Source organism: Hylobates moloch, unplaced genomic scaffold (assembly GCF_009828535.3).
Source record: "Hylobates moloch isolate HMO894 unplaced genomic scaffold, HMol_V3 SCAFFOLD_4, whole genome shotgun sequence".
NCBI classification, from domain to species: domain Eukaryota; kingdom Metazoa; phylum Chordata; class Mammalia; order Primates; family Hylobatidae; genus Hylobates; species Hylobates moloch.
Genome location: NW_026652279.1, coordinates 88,413,200 through 88,427,901, shown reverse-complemented (window position 1 = coordinate 88,427,901; position 14,702 = coordinate 88,413,200). Strand labels below are relative to the sequence as shown.

At 37.6% G+C, this 14,702-nt stretch overlaps 1 protein-coding gene across 23 annotated transcripts in view; it reads right to left on the bottom strand.

Annotated features, from left to right (window-relative positions):
* N4BP2L2 (NEDD4 binding protein 2 like 2) overlaps window positions 1-14,702 on the bottom strand; it is a 115,817-nt gene that overhangs the window by 94,214 nt on the left and 6,901 nt on the right. For 12 of the 23 annotated variants that reach the window (XM_058437678.1, XM_058437679.1, XM_032150512.2 and 9 more), the window contains exons 3-5: window positions 9,645-9,769; window positions 4,054-4,142; window positions 3,245-3,321 (exon numbers count right to left, since the gene is read on the bottom strand). The exons of 6 other annotated variants lie outside the window; for them this stretch is intronic. In XM_058437678.1, the coding sequence (XP_058293661.1) occupies window positions 3,245-3,321; window positions 4,054-4,142; window positions 9,645-9,769 (291 nt within the window). Of the gene's footprint in view, window positions 1-3,244; window positions 3,322-4,053; window positions 4,143-9,644; window positions 9,770-14,702 lie in introns of those variants that run through there. 5 more of the 23 variants (XR_009213191.1, XR_009213192.1, XR_009213193.1 and 2 more) reach the window with 2 other exon arrangements.

Below are 14,702 nucleotides of genomic sequence, written 5' to 3'. Positions count from 1 at the left end.
CTCAAATGTTTTTATCAATATTTTAAAAAGGTATAAAGATTCCATATATCACAGAAAAATGTTAATTACATCCTCTTCACATAGAACTACCTATTCACTGAGCCTGCTGACTATATCCCCTCGTTAATAACAAAATTAAAGATTATGAGATACTGTTTTAAGAATTACAGAAAGATTGGACTTCCAGGACTTGCAAAAATTGAAGTAAAATATCACTTTTTAGAAGTTGTTTATGACAGTTCCTATCACATTTTAAAATGGGTAACACCAAATTATTATTACAGACACAATTTGAACATCTCTTACAAACATAATGTTGAATGAAATAAATTAGACACAATGAATATAAACTGTAGGATTCCATATACATGTATTATACATAATATAAAGCTTTGATAAAAGGCAAAACTAAACTATAGTATTTTTTTTAACCTTGCTCCTGCCCCCAAACTATGATATTAAGGCCAAAGATATTATGGCAAAACTTTAAAGAAAGAGATTATGATTACCCACGCAAAACAATGTCTACCTTTAGAGAATAAAAGGTAACTGTGACTGGGAAGAGGAATGCAAAGAGCTTCTGAGATGCTGGCAATGCTCCCATGACATGGGTGATAGCTAAACGTGTGTTGATCTTGTAAGAACTTTGTTAAGTTATATATTTATATTTATGTACTTTTCTGTATGTGAGGTTATATGACACTAAAAAGTGGTTTAAAATTTATTCTGGACCCTCAAAGAACTCCTGACAACTTATTTTACCCTCATAGTTTTCTGTAACTTGACCTGGACATGACAAAACATACAGGAAACATATTTTTACATTTATCATTCTAGATGTACAAATGCCAATTTATTTATCTTGGAAAAAGGCCAGAAATGTCTACTTTTCAAAGCTGACGTTTACATTCAAGATAAGAAAAGAAAGCAAAAAAGATAGAAGAAAAAATGAGATGAAGTTGAAAATTAGCAAGATATGGCTAAATCTGGCTGGGTGCAGTGACTCACAGCTGTAATCCCAGCACTTTGGGAGGCTGAGGCCAGCGGATTGCTTGGCCCAGGAGTTCAAGAGCCCAGTGTAGGCAATATGGCGAAACCATCGCTACCAAAAAAAAAAAAAAAAAATTAGCTGGGCATGGTGGTGCACACTTGTAGTCCCAGTTACTCCCAAGGTGGGTAGATCGCTTGAGTCCAGGAGGCAGAGGTTGCAGTGAGCCAAGATCGTCACTGCAAGCCGGGTGCAGTGGCTCACACCTGTAATCCCAGCACTTTTGGGAGGCCAAGGCAGGTGGATTGCTTGAGGTCAGGAGCTCGAGACCAGCCTAACCAACATGGTGAAACCCCGTCTGTACTAAAAATACAAAAAATAGCCAGGCGTAGTGGTAGGTGCCTGTATGCCCAGCTACTCAGGAGGCTGAAGCAGGGGAATCGCTTGAACCTGGGAGGCAGAAGTAAGCTGAGATCGCCCCACTGAACTCCAGCCTGGGCAACAAAATGAGACTCTGTCTGAAAAAAATTTTAAAAAAAAGATCACTACTGCACTCCCGCCTGGGTGACAGCAGTAGACCCGGTCTCAAAAAATATGTTTTTTAATTTAAAAAAAAGATTAAATCCACAAGATGCCAATATTTATGATTCAATCAATCCCTTTCAAAAATCAAACTACACCAGGTATCAGTTAAACTGGCTTTGTTATATAAAGGTAAATTTATATTAAGAAAATAATAAATTTTAACAATTCCTCAAAAATGTAATGAAGCCATAACTGCATAGCATTTTACCATCCATTTATTCAGCATTACTCAAATATTTTTAATTTTTAAGCCTCTGTCTCTTCCACCTCAGGTATGATACACACACACAGCTAGGCAGGCAAAAAATATCAGATATTAATACCAATCTGTTTGTCTATCTATACATGAACACACAGCATACAAATCAGAAAGAGAAAGTAGCCAAAGGAATGAAAGAAGAGGGAAGTAAATTAGTTGGACCCCATACACAGAGTAACAGCTTGAAGCAAAGTGAGGTAGAAGGGGAAAAACTGGTTTAAAAAAAAGAGGAGTGAAGGTTGCACAACTCTGTGAATATACAGAAAAACACTGAATTGTATGCAATTAAATAGGTGAATTGTATGCAATTAAATAGGTGAATTGTAAGGGTACATGAATTTTATCACAATAAAGTTGTTACCTAAAAACAGAGGTGGGAAGGTGGGGGACGAGGAAGAGAATAAAAGTAAAAATAAAAGGCCAGGCGTGGTGGCTCACGACTGTAATCCCAGCACTCTGGGAGGCCGAGGCGGGCGGATCATGAGGTCAGGAAATCAAGACCATCCTGGCTAACACGATGAATCCCTGTCTCTACTAAAAATACAAAAAAATTAGCCGGGCATGGTGACCAGCACCTATGGTCCCACCTATTAGAGAGGCTGAGGCAGGAGAATGGCATGAACCTGGGAGGCGGAGCTTGCAGTGAGCTGAGATTGCGCCACTGCTCTCCAGCCTGGGCGACAGAGCGAGACTCCATCTCAAAAAAAAAAAAGTAAAGAAAAAGAAAAGGAGTAACAGTCAGGAAACACAGTGATATGAAGGGAAAAGGTAAAGATAGGTACAAATGGAAGAGTTAGGACTGAAAATAGAAGTTCACAATCTCTGACAATTACTGAAATCTGGTTAAGCTGCAAAAACTCAGTTCTCCCTGACTCATTTGGCAGCAAACTTTACCCAGATCTGTACTCATTTGGCAGAACAACTTACTCAGAATTGACTTTACATTATGCAGATTCTTTGTTATTTACTTGAATTGACTAGTCATGATTTGCTGCAGAAATAGTAAGATGTTTGATTATAACATGCTCCCCCAAACTCTGAAAAGGGAGTTTTAAGATTAGATGTATATGCACTATATTACCTTTCAAAAATTGCTAAAACCTAAATTCCAAAACACATTGATTCCAAGGATCTTGGTATAGTATTATGGTCCTGTAGTTGAAAAGACAGAAAAGTGGGAGCAACATGAAAGCACAAAGTAAAAAGTTGATGGGACCTAACATGGGAAGGAGATGAAGGTGGAAGGACAATGCAGAGAAGTGGCCTAGCCAAAAACCAGAGTAAAAAGGTCCTCACATTTTACCCTCAGTTTCCTGAACCTACATTTGTATTCAATAAACTGTGAAAGGATGTCAGAATTCACAAAAGAAAGAAGAAAACATAAGGATTCAATAAAAATTCGAGTGTCTTACTTTTCTAATTCTTCAGGATCAAATTTCCACCAAGTTTCAGGTTCATGAAACTCTACTCTGTATCCTTTTCCTATGGCCTACACAAAGGAAAGGAAGAAAACAAAAACCCAGAGAAGTACTTCTTAAAGTTAAAAGAAGGCAGACAGATAAATTTCATTTTGACAATACTATAAACTTGCTCGACCAAGAAAAATGATGCTTTATAAAATAATATGGTTTATAACAGTTAAGACTACTTAACTGGATAAATTTTGATTACTATTCTCAAGGAATAGTAATTCCTTAAGATTACTATTCTTAAGGAAAGTCAAAACAATATGAGGCTGGGCACAGTGGCTCATGCCTGTAATCCCAGCACTTTGGGAGGCTGAGGAGGGCAGATTGCCTGAGCTCAGGAGTTCGAGACCAGCCTGGCTAACATGGTGAAACCCTGTCTCTACTAAAAATACAAAAATTAGCTGGACATGCATGCAGGCACCTATAATTTCAGCTACTCAGGGGGCTGAGGCAGGAGAATCGCTTGAACTGGGGAGGCGGAGCTTGCAGTGAGCCAAGATGGTGCCACTGCACTCCAGCCTGGGTGACAGAGCAAGACTCCGTCTCAAAAAAACAAACAAAAATTAACAAGATGAACATGTTCCTTAGAAAACAGTATTCACAATTTTTTAAAAAACTAAGCAAACCAACAAACCTCTTTAGAAAACAAAGGACAAATGTTTTAATAATCAAGATCCAACTAGCCAAAATTTTAGAATGTGAAAAAATTGACAAGAATAAAAAATAAAAACTTTCTCATATTTCATATTTACCACTTCCACATATGGCTTCATTTCCCAAGCTTGTATATTAGTGTTATCTATTATAACTGGAGATCTTCCCTGATCGATAGCTTGTTTTGCTGAAATAAAATATAAATTTAAAAATAAAAAAACAAATTAGGTTAAAATACACAAAAGTTAAACATTTATTATAAAGAAATGTACTACGTCTCTGTACTTAAAACCAAAACTGTGCAATCTCTTCAGTCAGTGTCATGAAAAAAAGAACTCCACTAGATTGAAACGGAATTAAAGGACACAACCATATGCCAGGTGTATTCTCCAGACTGGATGCTGGCTTTGACAAACTGGCTCTGAAAGGCATTTTGCTGAACTTACAGCTAATAAAGCTTTCAAGTCTAGGACTAACTTTCACTTACGGGAAATATAAGAGATGAACAATTTACATCTGAATATAGACTAAGTAAGAGAAGAGGTGAAAAATTATTTTGACACGGAACGATGGAGATTATTAAATGAAAATGGCAAGTTACAAGACAATAGTTAAATATGATCCTATTTAGGTCAAAAGATAGAGCTGGGGAAGACTTATGGAGATATTAAAAGTGGCACCTGTAGGTGGTAAGAATATTTTCATTTAATATTTTATCTATATTTTCTTTTTGGGAAAGTTATTGCAGATGATTATCTGTATTTTCTAATTTTCTACAATGTACAAATAATGCTTTTGAAGTAAGGCTTATGTTTTTGAAAAGTTATAGATTTGAGTCATTACTTACTAGCAAAACTTTAGATACCAAGTAGCTAAAAATCATAGTCAACTGACTCTGCGGATATTTCTTAGAACTATGGTCCTCAAATTGGGAGTTGCAGTAGAATGGAACTTTTCTGAACTATTATCTCCCATCCAAATGCCATCTTTTGCACCATGAGATAAGAATCACTGTCACAAGGCTGGGCGTGGTAGCTCACACCTATAATCCCAGCACTTTGGGAGGCCAAGGCGGGTGGATCACGAGGTCAGGAGTTCGAGACCAACCTGGCCAACACGGTGAAACCCCGTCTCTACTAAAAATACAAAAATTAGCCGGGCGTGGTGGTATGTGCCTATAGTCCCAGCTACTTGGGAGGCTGGGGCCAAAGAAGCTCTTGAACCCTGGAGGCAGAGGTTGCAGTAAGCCAACATCGTGCCACTGCGTTCCAACCTGGTCGACAGAGCAAGACTCCAACTCAAAAAAAAAAAAGAATCACTGTCACAAGAAGCCACTGTTAATGACAGGAGTATGTATATCTCTGAGATATACCAGACAAGAAAAATAATTAAGAACCCTTGATAAATTTTAAAAACTAAGGCCAGGTGCAGTGGCTCGCGTCTATAATCCCAGCACTTTGGAAGGCCAAAGCAGGTGGATCACCAGAGGTCAGGAATTCAATACCACCCTGGCCAAAATGGCAAAACCTCATCTCTACTAAAAATAAAAAAATTAGCCAGGCGTGATGGTATGTGCCTGTAGTCCCAGCTACTTGGGAGGCTGAGGCACGAGAATTGCTTGAACCTTGTGAAGTGGAGGTTGCTGTGAGCCAAGATCACGCCACAGCACTCCAGCCTGGGCAAAGAGTGAGACTCCGTCTCAAAAAAAAAAAAAAAAAAAAAGGCCGGGCACGGTAGCTCACACCTGTAATCCTAGTACTTAGGGAGGCCGAGGCGGGTGGATCACAAGGTCAGCAGTTCAAGACCACCATGGCCAAGATGGTGAAAACCCATCTCTACTCAAAATATAAAAATTAGCTGGGCATGGTGGCAGGCGCCTGTAATCCCAGCTACTCCAGAGGCTGAGCAAGAGAACTGCTTAAACCCGGGAGGTGGAGGTTGCAGTGAGCCAAGATCGCACCACTGCACTCCAGCCTGGGTGACAGAGCAAGACTCTGTCTCAAAAAAAAAAAAAAAAAATTAAAAGGCTGAAGCAAAACCAAATATCATATGTTCTCACTCATAAGTGGGAGCTAAGCTATGAGGATCCAAAGGCATAAGAATGACGCAACTCTGGAGACTCAGGGGGAAACGGTGGGAAGGGAGTGAGGGATAAAAGACTACAAATAGGGTGCAGTGTATACTGCTTGGGTGATGGGTGCACCAATATCTCACAAATAACCACTAAAGAACCTACTCATGTAAACAAACACCTCTTGTTCCCCAATACACTATGGGGAAAAAAAGGCTGAAGCAAAATGCAAAGACGTGGAAATTTTCTCAGGAGTTAGAATTCAAACCACTAAGTTCAACAGAATGAAAACATTTATACAGATGTCTAGGACAGACAGAATGCTAAAGGTCAGTTAGAATAATCACTATGGGGAAATACATATTTGGGAGATGTCTCTAAATACCAAAAGAAATTTAGAATTTGGGTCATAAATAGGTGCCATCATCTATTAGTGCTAGCTTGGTGCTAGCACCAAGACACTATCATCTCCCACTGCTCTGTCTCTAATCATAGTGATCAAATCTTCCATTCAAAACCTTATTAAAATTATTCTCCTAATGTCTGATAGGCTCACACATCCAAGGAGTTGTGTTCCAGAAAAGAAGCTTTTATTGACCAAATAAATTTCTGATTTTAGGAATGGGGAGATTATCTTCTTTCCATTATCATCCAATACCACAGTCTAGTACATTCCACGAAAAAAGAGCTCCTGAGAAAAAACATATTTGAATACCCAAAAATGGGAATAGTTTTCTTAAACAAATGAACTATCATACTGTAAGAAAGAGAAGAACGACACTTTGGAGATATTTTCGATTTTTAGGTGTTCTAAAATTAATTTAGATTATTTCAATAATAAACATGAAGCAGACAGATTTTCATAGAATGGTACATAGCATTTAAAGATATTCAAGTCCATATTTATTATTCCATTTTAATAATAAGATACCATTATTCCATTTAGCAAGTATAATTAACATAATTCAAATGACATAAACATTTTAATGAAATATTCTGTACTAGTTTGTTTGTTTGTTTGTTGAGACAGAATCTTGCCCTGTCACTCAGGCTGGAGTGCAGTAGCATGATCTCAGCTCACTGCAGCCTTGACCTCCCTGCCTCAAGCAATCCTCCTATCTCAGCCTCCCAAGTAGCTTAGACTACAGGTGTGCACCACCACGCCTGGCTAATTTTCCTACTTTTTGTAGAGATGGGGTTTCCTCATGTTGCCCAGGCTGGTCTCTAACTCCTGGGCTCAAGTGATCTGCCTGCCTCGGCCTCTCAAAGTGCTGGGATTATAGGCATGAGCCACTGCACCCAGCTATGCTAGTACTGCAAAGAGAAAAAAAATGTCCCACACAAATAAACTTCCTAGTTCACCAAAGGTATACTGGCTCTGCCCTGTCTATTCATTCAACTTATCAACTAATCTTGCTCCCCTTACCTTTAGGCCGGTAACTCCAAACATTTTCAGAATTGCAATACCATCATTATTTGATTTGAGCAAAAATGTTCTATGGCATTAAAAAAATAAAAAAATTAATATTTTTTTAGACTGCTATGCCACCCTCTAATATATTTGGAGAAATTCTAGAGAGTTATAAAATAAATACTAGGAAACAGTCTTATGATCAAACTTATCTGATGTTTAAACATTCTTGTGAAACTATAAATTGTAACAGCGTAAAACTTTTAACTCAAAACCATCCTCAGCCAGGCACTGTGGCTCATTCAAAATTCTACAAAGTTTTTTTAAAAAATAGCTGGGTGTGCTGGTACACATAGGTAGTCCCAGCTACTTGCCTGTAGTACTAGTTACTCAGGAGGCTGAGGCAAGAGGATCCCTTGAGCCCAGGAATTCGAGGCTGCACTGAGCTATGATTGTGTCACTACACTCTAGCCTGGGCAACAAAGCAACACCCCACCTCTAAAACACACACAAACATCCTCACTGAAATTCCTTACTGAAATAGAAAAGCATTACTATTTTTCTTGTATATATTATACTTTAGGACAACCCTAGTTTGCAGCTTTGAGAGAAGTTCTTCATTACAGAAGAATTCTATTAAACATGGAAGGAATAACTAAACTAAAAATCACCACTTTGCAATTCTGAATGAAATAACTGACTCAGGAAACAATTTATTATTGGATAAAACCATCAGATATAAGGTTAATAGGGAACTTGATAGCAGACGGAAGGAAGAGGTTGTCCCTGTGCAGCTACTGATTAAGCTCACCATTACTAAGAATAGGACAACCAAATATCTGCTTGCCAAAAAAAAAAAAAAAAAAAAAAAAGTTGAACCTAATCAAGCCTCTAATCTAATTTCCATTCACAGAAAACAAAGAAGAGGAGCAAGTTAAATGGGTAACATCAAGAAGCAAATAGACAACTACAGCATGTGGAACACTCTACAGGACAAACAACCTAGTTTCTGCAACAAGTTAATGGTATGAGGGTTAAAAGAGGGAACATGCTATGGATTAACTTAAATAAAACAAAATGCATTTTGAGGACTTTGTTTGGATCCCAATTCAAACAAAATAACTGAAGAGATTTTTTAGAACAGAGGAAATTCAATTACACACTGGGTTACATGATCTGAAGGAACTGATATGTTTTTAAACGTGTGATAACGGCACTGAAGTGAAAGATGTGATTAAGTAAAAAAGTTAATTTGAAATGTATAAAGTATGATGTCTAGAATTTGCTTTAAAAAGAGAAAGGGGTAAAAACAAAAAGATAAAAGCCCATATACCAAAATCTTAATACCTGATAATTCTGGGTGATGGGTCTATGAGGTTCATTACAGTCTCTTTAATCTGTTTAAAATTTTTCATAATAAAAGCTATTTGTTTAATCATCAATCCATTCTTTAAAAATAACATAGTGTATGTATTTACTTATAGTTCAGATCAACAGTTTTCAATTCTAACTATACATCAGAATCATCTGGAGAACTTTCAAAACAGAAAGTATCAATGTTTAGGCCCCACCCCAGATCAATTAAACCAAAATATCTAAGGCTGAAGCCAGGCACACTTTTTTTTGGTCTGGTTTTTTTTTTTTTTTTTTCGTTTTTTTTAAACTCCCCAAGAAATTCAAAAGTGTAGCCCAGGTTAAGAACCCCTATTAATGATAAACAGAAATTGACCCATGTCCATTAAAAAATGTATTAAGTTTCTTGTAGAGCAATATCAATGAGAAAAACTTTTAATATTCACAACCAGTATATTAAGCCTTGGAAAACATTAGCATTATTCAAGGGGAAATAACTTTGGGACTACATAATAATGGTGCAGATTCAAAGTTCTCTGAATTTACTCATCAAGTATAAAATAAAGCCTCTTAAAATATCCGATGCTGCTATTATTTTACCAGCTTATACTGATAAACTATTTACAGTTTACAAAGCGTTTTATCTAAATTCTCTGCTTTTCACAGAAACCTTGATCAGGTAGGGCAAGTATAATTATCACCACCTCTAACAGATAAAGAAATTAGGTCTCAAAGGTATTTAAACAGCTTGCCTAAAGTCATTCAGCTGGTAAAAACCTAAGTTGAGAATAAAATCTAGGTCTTTTGACTCCTAGCCAAATATTCTATCCCGGGACACTTAGCCCAAAACAAACCTCTGTTCTGGTTCCAGTCATGGGCATCACCAAGTTGATTAACATTATACCTGTACCCATCTTGATGGTGAAAATAGTCATCAGTGCTGAACACAATGCCATCACGATTCTGACCAAGCAGAGTTCTGTTAATAAAAGAAATCATAAAGGTGCCATTTACAAAATCTATAACCATCAGAAATAAACCATCAGAAATAAATATAACCAACTGAAATAAATCACACAGGAAAGGTTATTAAATGGATTTCTGATACTTACCTGAAAGTATATTACGAACCGACCAGCACAAGAGTTGAATAATCTTACAAAGATTTCAGATTTCAAATCACTTTACACTTAAATCTACACAATTACAGATGCTAACAAAAACTCTTTTTTTTTTTTTTTAGATGGAGTCTCACTCTGTCGCCCAGGCTGGAGTGCAGTGGCGCGATCTTGGCTCACTGCAACCTCCACCTCCCAGGTTCAAGTGATTCTCCTGCCTCAGCCTCCTGAGTAGCTGGGATACAAGCATGTGCCACCATGCCCGGCTAATTTTTGCATTTTTAGTACAGACAGGGTTTCACCATGTTGGTCAGGCTGGTGTTGAACTCCTGACCTCTTGGATCCACCTGCCTCGGCCCCCCAAAGTGCTGGGATTACAGGCATGAGCCACCATGCCTGGCCATAACAAAAACTTTTTGAAGCAGCATTTGTATTGCAACTTTTTAAAACATTATTTACCCAATCTCAAAATTATATCAACTATTATCCATGTTTTCACTTTAGTATATTTTTATTTGCCTCAATCTAGTGCAACAGGTAACCTAAAAAGCAAGTAAGCCTAAGCAAGCAATTCATTTGGAAAAAACCATATGTGACTCTAGACAGCTTTAATAAACTCATTTCCATGAAGCATATATGATCCTCTAGTGAAAGTCAGAAATAGTTGGAGGCTTAAGGTTATGGAACAATCTGTGATCCTCCAAAGTATAATCAAACTTTAAATTTTTAAGAACTTAAGTCGCTAAATGAAATTATTAAACACTAAATAAAAAATAAACTCTCAGTTCAGGTCAATGATAATCAAGCTTTGTTTTGAAAATGATACTGCCTTAAATTGACAAGCATAGCAAGACTAACAAGTACTCAGAACTCTCATTACCAATGACTCATGAAAGAAATTGGGAGTGTGCTATGATAGGGAAAATGCAGCAAGATAATGACTTGGATCCAAGAGCAACAACGAGAGTATTTTGTTGTTTCTCTCCTCTCCTTGAACCTAGGCATTTGGACATCACTGTATAATTTTGAGGGGATTGGTGGGATGCAAGGTGGTATTAATAGAAGGAATTGAGAGTAAAAGAATATTGGCCTGGAATGATTCAAGCTTACTTACTTCTCACTAAAAAAGTAGTAGGAAGGGTTTCAACTATTAAGATGACAAGTGTCATCTCTCCAACCCTCAGCTTATAATGGTATCATATACAGTTCTCCCTCAATATCCATGGGAGATTGGTTCCCAGACCACACTTGCTGCTCAAGCCCTTGATATAAAAATGGCTGTTTGCATATAAACTATGCACATCCTACCATACACTTTAACTCATCTCTAGATTACTTGTAATACCTAATACTCTACAATGTGAATACTATGTAAATCGTTGTTATACTGTATTGTTTAGGAAATAACAAGGAAAAAAGTCTGTACATTTCAATACAGATGCAAGATTTTTTCTCAAATACTTTCAGTCCAAAGTTCGTTGAATTCACTGACGTGGAATCAACAAATATGGTGGGTCAGTGGTGTATTTTATAAAAATAAGGCCGGGTGTGGTGGCTCACGCCTGTAATCCCAGCACTTTGGGAGGCCGAGGCGGGCGGATCACGAGGTCAGGAGATCGAGACCATCCTGGCTAACATGGTGAAACCCCGTCTCTACTAAAAATACAAAAAATTAGCCGGGCATGGTGGTGCATGCCTGTAGTCCCAGCTACTTGGGAGGCTGAGGCAGGAGAATCGCTTGAACCGGGGAGGTGGAGGTTGCAGTGAGCCGAGAGTGTGCCACTGTACTCCAGCCTAGGTGACAAAGCAAGACTCTGTCTCAAAAAAAAAAAAAAAAAAAAAAAAATCACTTGTATCAAAATAAAACCATTTAAGTATGTATAGGTTGGTGTGAAAGTAATTGCAGTTTTCACCATTAAAATGCCAATTAAAAACTGCGATTACTTTTGCACAAACCTCTATTTCCACTTACAGAATTACAGTCCAAATCACTTCAGACAAACCAAATGAAAATTAATGGGTTGGGTTGTGTGTTTGCTTTTTGGGGGACTGGAGTTGGATTTCTTTTTCAAGCAGCCATGATTTATCCAAAACATTGTGTATCTGACATATTTGGCATCTTACTGCTTATACAGATAACCTAGAATATGAAAATGCCATGATATTAGCATTCTAAAGCAAAACTCAATCACCCAAAAAGAGATTTTGATTGTAACTGATCATGTGATATCTAATTACATTCAACAGTACCAGAAATCCAGATAACACCTTTTCTAGATACTCTATGCTTCCTTTTTGTTTTTTTGTTTTGTTTTGTTTTTTCCATTCTATTACTTTATTAGCAGGTCATTTCTTTTATTTATTTATTTATTTTTTTTAGACAAGAGTCCCACTCTATTGCCCAGGCTGGAGTGCGGTGGCACGATCTCGGCTCACTGCAACCTCCGCCCCCCAAGTTCAAGCGGTTCTCCTGCCTCAGCCTCCTGAGTAGCTGTGACTACAGGCACGTGCCACCACGCCCGGCCAATTTTTGTATTTTTATTAGAGATGGGTTTTCACCATGTTGGCCAGGCTGGTCTTGAACTCCTGACCTCAGGTGATCCTCCCACCTCAGCCTCCCAAAGTGCTAGGATTACAGACGTGAGCCACCGTGCCCGGCACAGGTGATTTTTAAGATGTTAATAATATCATTCTACATGACAATCAAATTTTTTGTGTCTAAAAAATAGTTTAAATTTTCTCAAAATAAAAGGTGAGGGAGCAATAAACCAATTTATATCATTAAAACAAGTCAACATTACAAATCTCTATAAAGAACATTTTCTTAAATATATAAATCATAACTATAGTAAATAAGTTTAACCTGAAAAGACTTTTCCTCCCAGGTAGCATAGACTGTTCATACATCTTTTTCAAATTCCCTGAATTACTTCAAACCATGAAGCTTTATTTTATGGACTAAAAAAACACCTATATGAATCTAGGAATATCTGAATGTCATATCAAGCCTCTAAAGCAAAAATAAATTATTTAAGAACATCAGTATTTTCAAAATTCTTAGACTCCATCAGAACTCTCAAGTCAGGTACTAAAATGGATTCTCAGAATGTCAAAATTTAGAAATGTGAGTAAGTCAAACATCTAATTTTAAAAAATCAAATCTGGGCTCAGTGGCCACTTGATTTCTATTTTTTCAAAACAATAGCTATCTTTTTGAGAGCCTATTTTATGTCAAACATTTTACATAAATCTATGACCTCATTTAATCCTCATAAAAGCCTGCCAATTTGATAATAAACTAATCCAGGAGAAGAAATAATTTTGGCAAGTTAGATGGTAGTGGGAGAGCTAAGATAAAGCACCTCCTTGACCCCAAAACCAATGGCCTCCAATGATCCCTGCCTCCTGGTACTCACAACCTTGCATCCTCTTATCCTGCAGTATGCTTGGATTTAGTCCCCAGCTTCTAAGGAATAGAATATGATACAGGTGATGGGATGTCACTTCGGAGATTACTAAAAAAAAAAAATAGCTTCTGTCTTAGACTTGAGCTTGCATGCTTTCTCTCTCACTTTGAAAGAAATCAGCTGTCTTGTGAATGGACAGAGGCCAAGTAGCAAAGAAATGAGAGAAGCCTCCAGTCTCCAGCCAGCAAGGAACTGAAGTCTTCAATCCAACATAGCTCACAAGGAACTCAGTCCTGTCAACAATCTTGAGAGAGCTCTTAGAACCAGATCCTTCCCAAATCAAGCCTTCAGACCAGAAACAGTCCTAGCCAACATCTTGATCACAGCATTCTTACACTGAACCAAAGGCACCCAGGTAACTATAACCAGAGTCCAGACCTACAGAAACTACGAGGCAATATATGTTTGTTGCTTTGAACAACTAAGTTTTAGGGTAACCTGTTACACGGCCTTGAGTAATCAATGTACTCTATACTTATAATTTCTCACTTAAGAAACAAGTAAACCAAGAGAACCTGTTCCCAAAACAAGGCCTACAAGACAGTCCATTTTCATGGTTTGGTTTTTAAATTTCTAAGAACTGAGCATTATTTTAATACTTTCATGTGCATTTACAAGTGATTTTCAAAAAAAAATACAAAATCTAAGTAAAACTGACATATCATGAACCCTTTTTCTCCTTATCTACTGAGTGCCTTTATATACTTCCTATCCTGAGACTACTTTACTGGGGTACTTCAATCTCTCAACACTCCCTGAATTAAGAATAAAGGGACCTACATGAAGAAAGGTAAGTCTTTCCTCTGGAGTTAAGGAGACTTACCTCCTTCAAAAGAAGGGAGAAAAAAAAAGTCTCCTCCCGTCTCTCTCTAAACTACGGTAAGTATATTCGTTTCTGTAACTTCTATAACATCACAAACTTAAAAACAACAGGAATTTATCTTACAGTTCTGAAGGTCAGTAATCCAAAATCAAGTTTCACTGAGCTAAAAACAAAGTGTGTGCAGACCTGTGTTCCTTCTGGAAGCTCTACGGAATATGTTTCCTTGCCTTTTCCAGCTTCTAAAGGTTAGCTGCACACCTGGGCTTATGGGATGTTCCATCATCTTCAAAACCAGCAGTGCAGCATCTTCTCTCTTGACCTTTGCTTTTGGCCTTAACCCTTCTCTGACTAATTCCTCCTGCCTCCCTCTTATTAAGAACCTTTGTGATCACACTGGGCCAATCCAGTTATCCAGGACAGCCTCCCCATTGCAAGATCCTTAATCAAATTTGCAAAATCCAATTTACCATCTAAGGCAACATATGCACAGGTTTTAGGGATTAA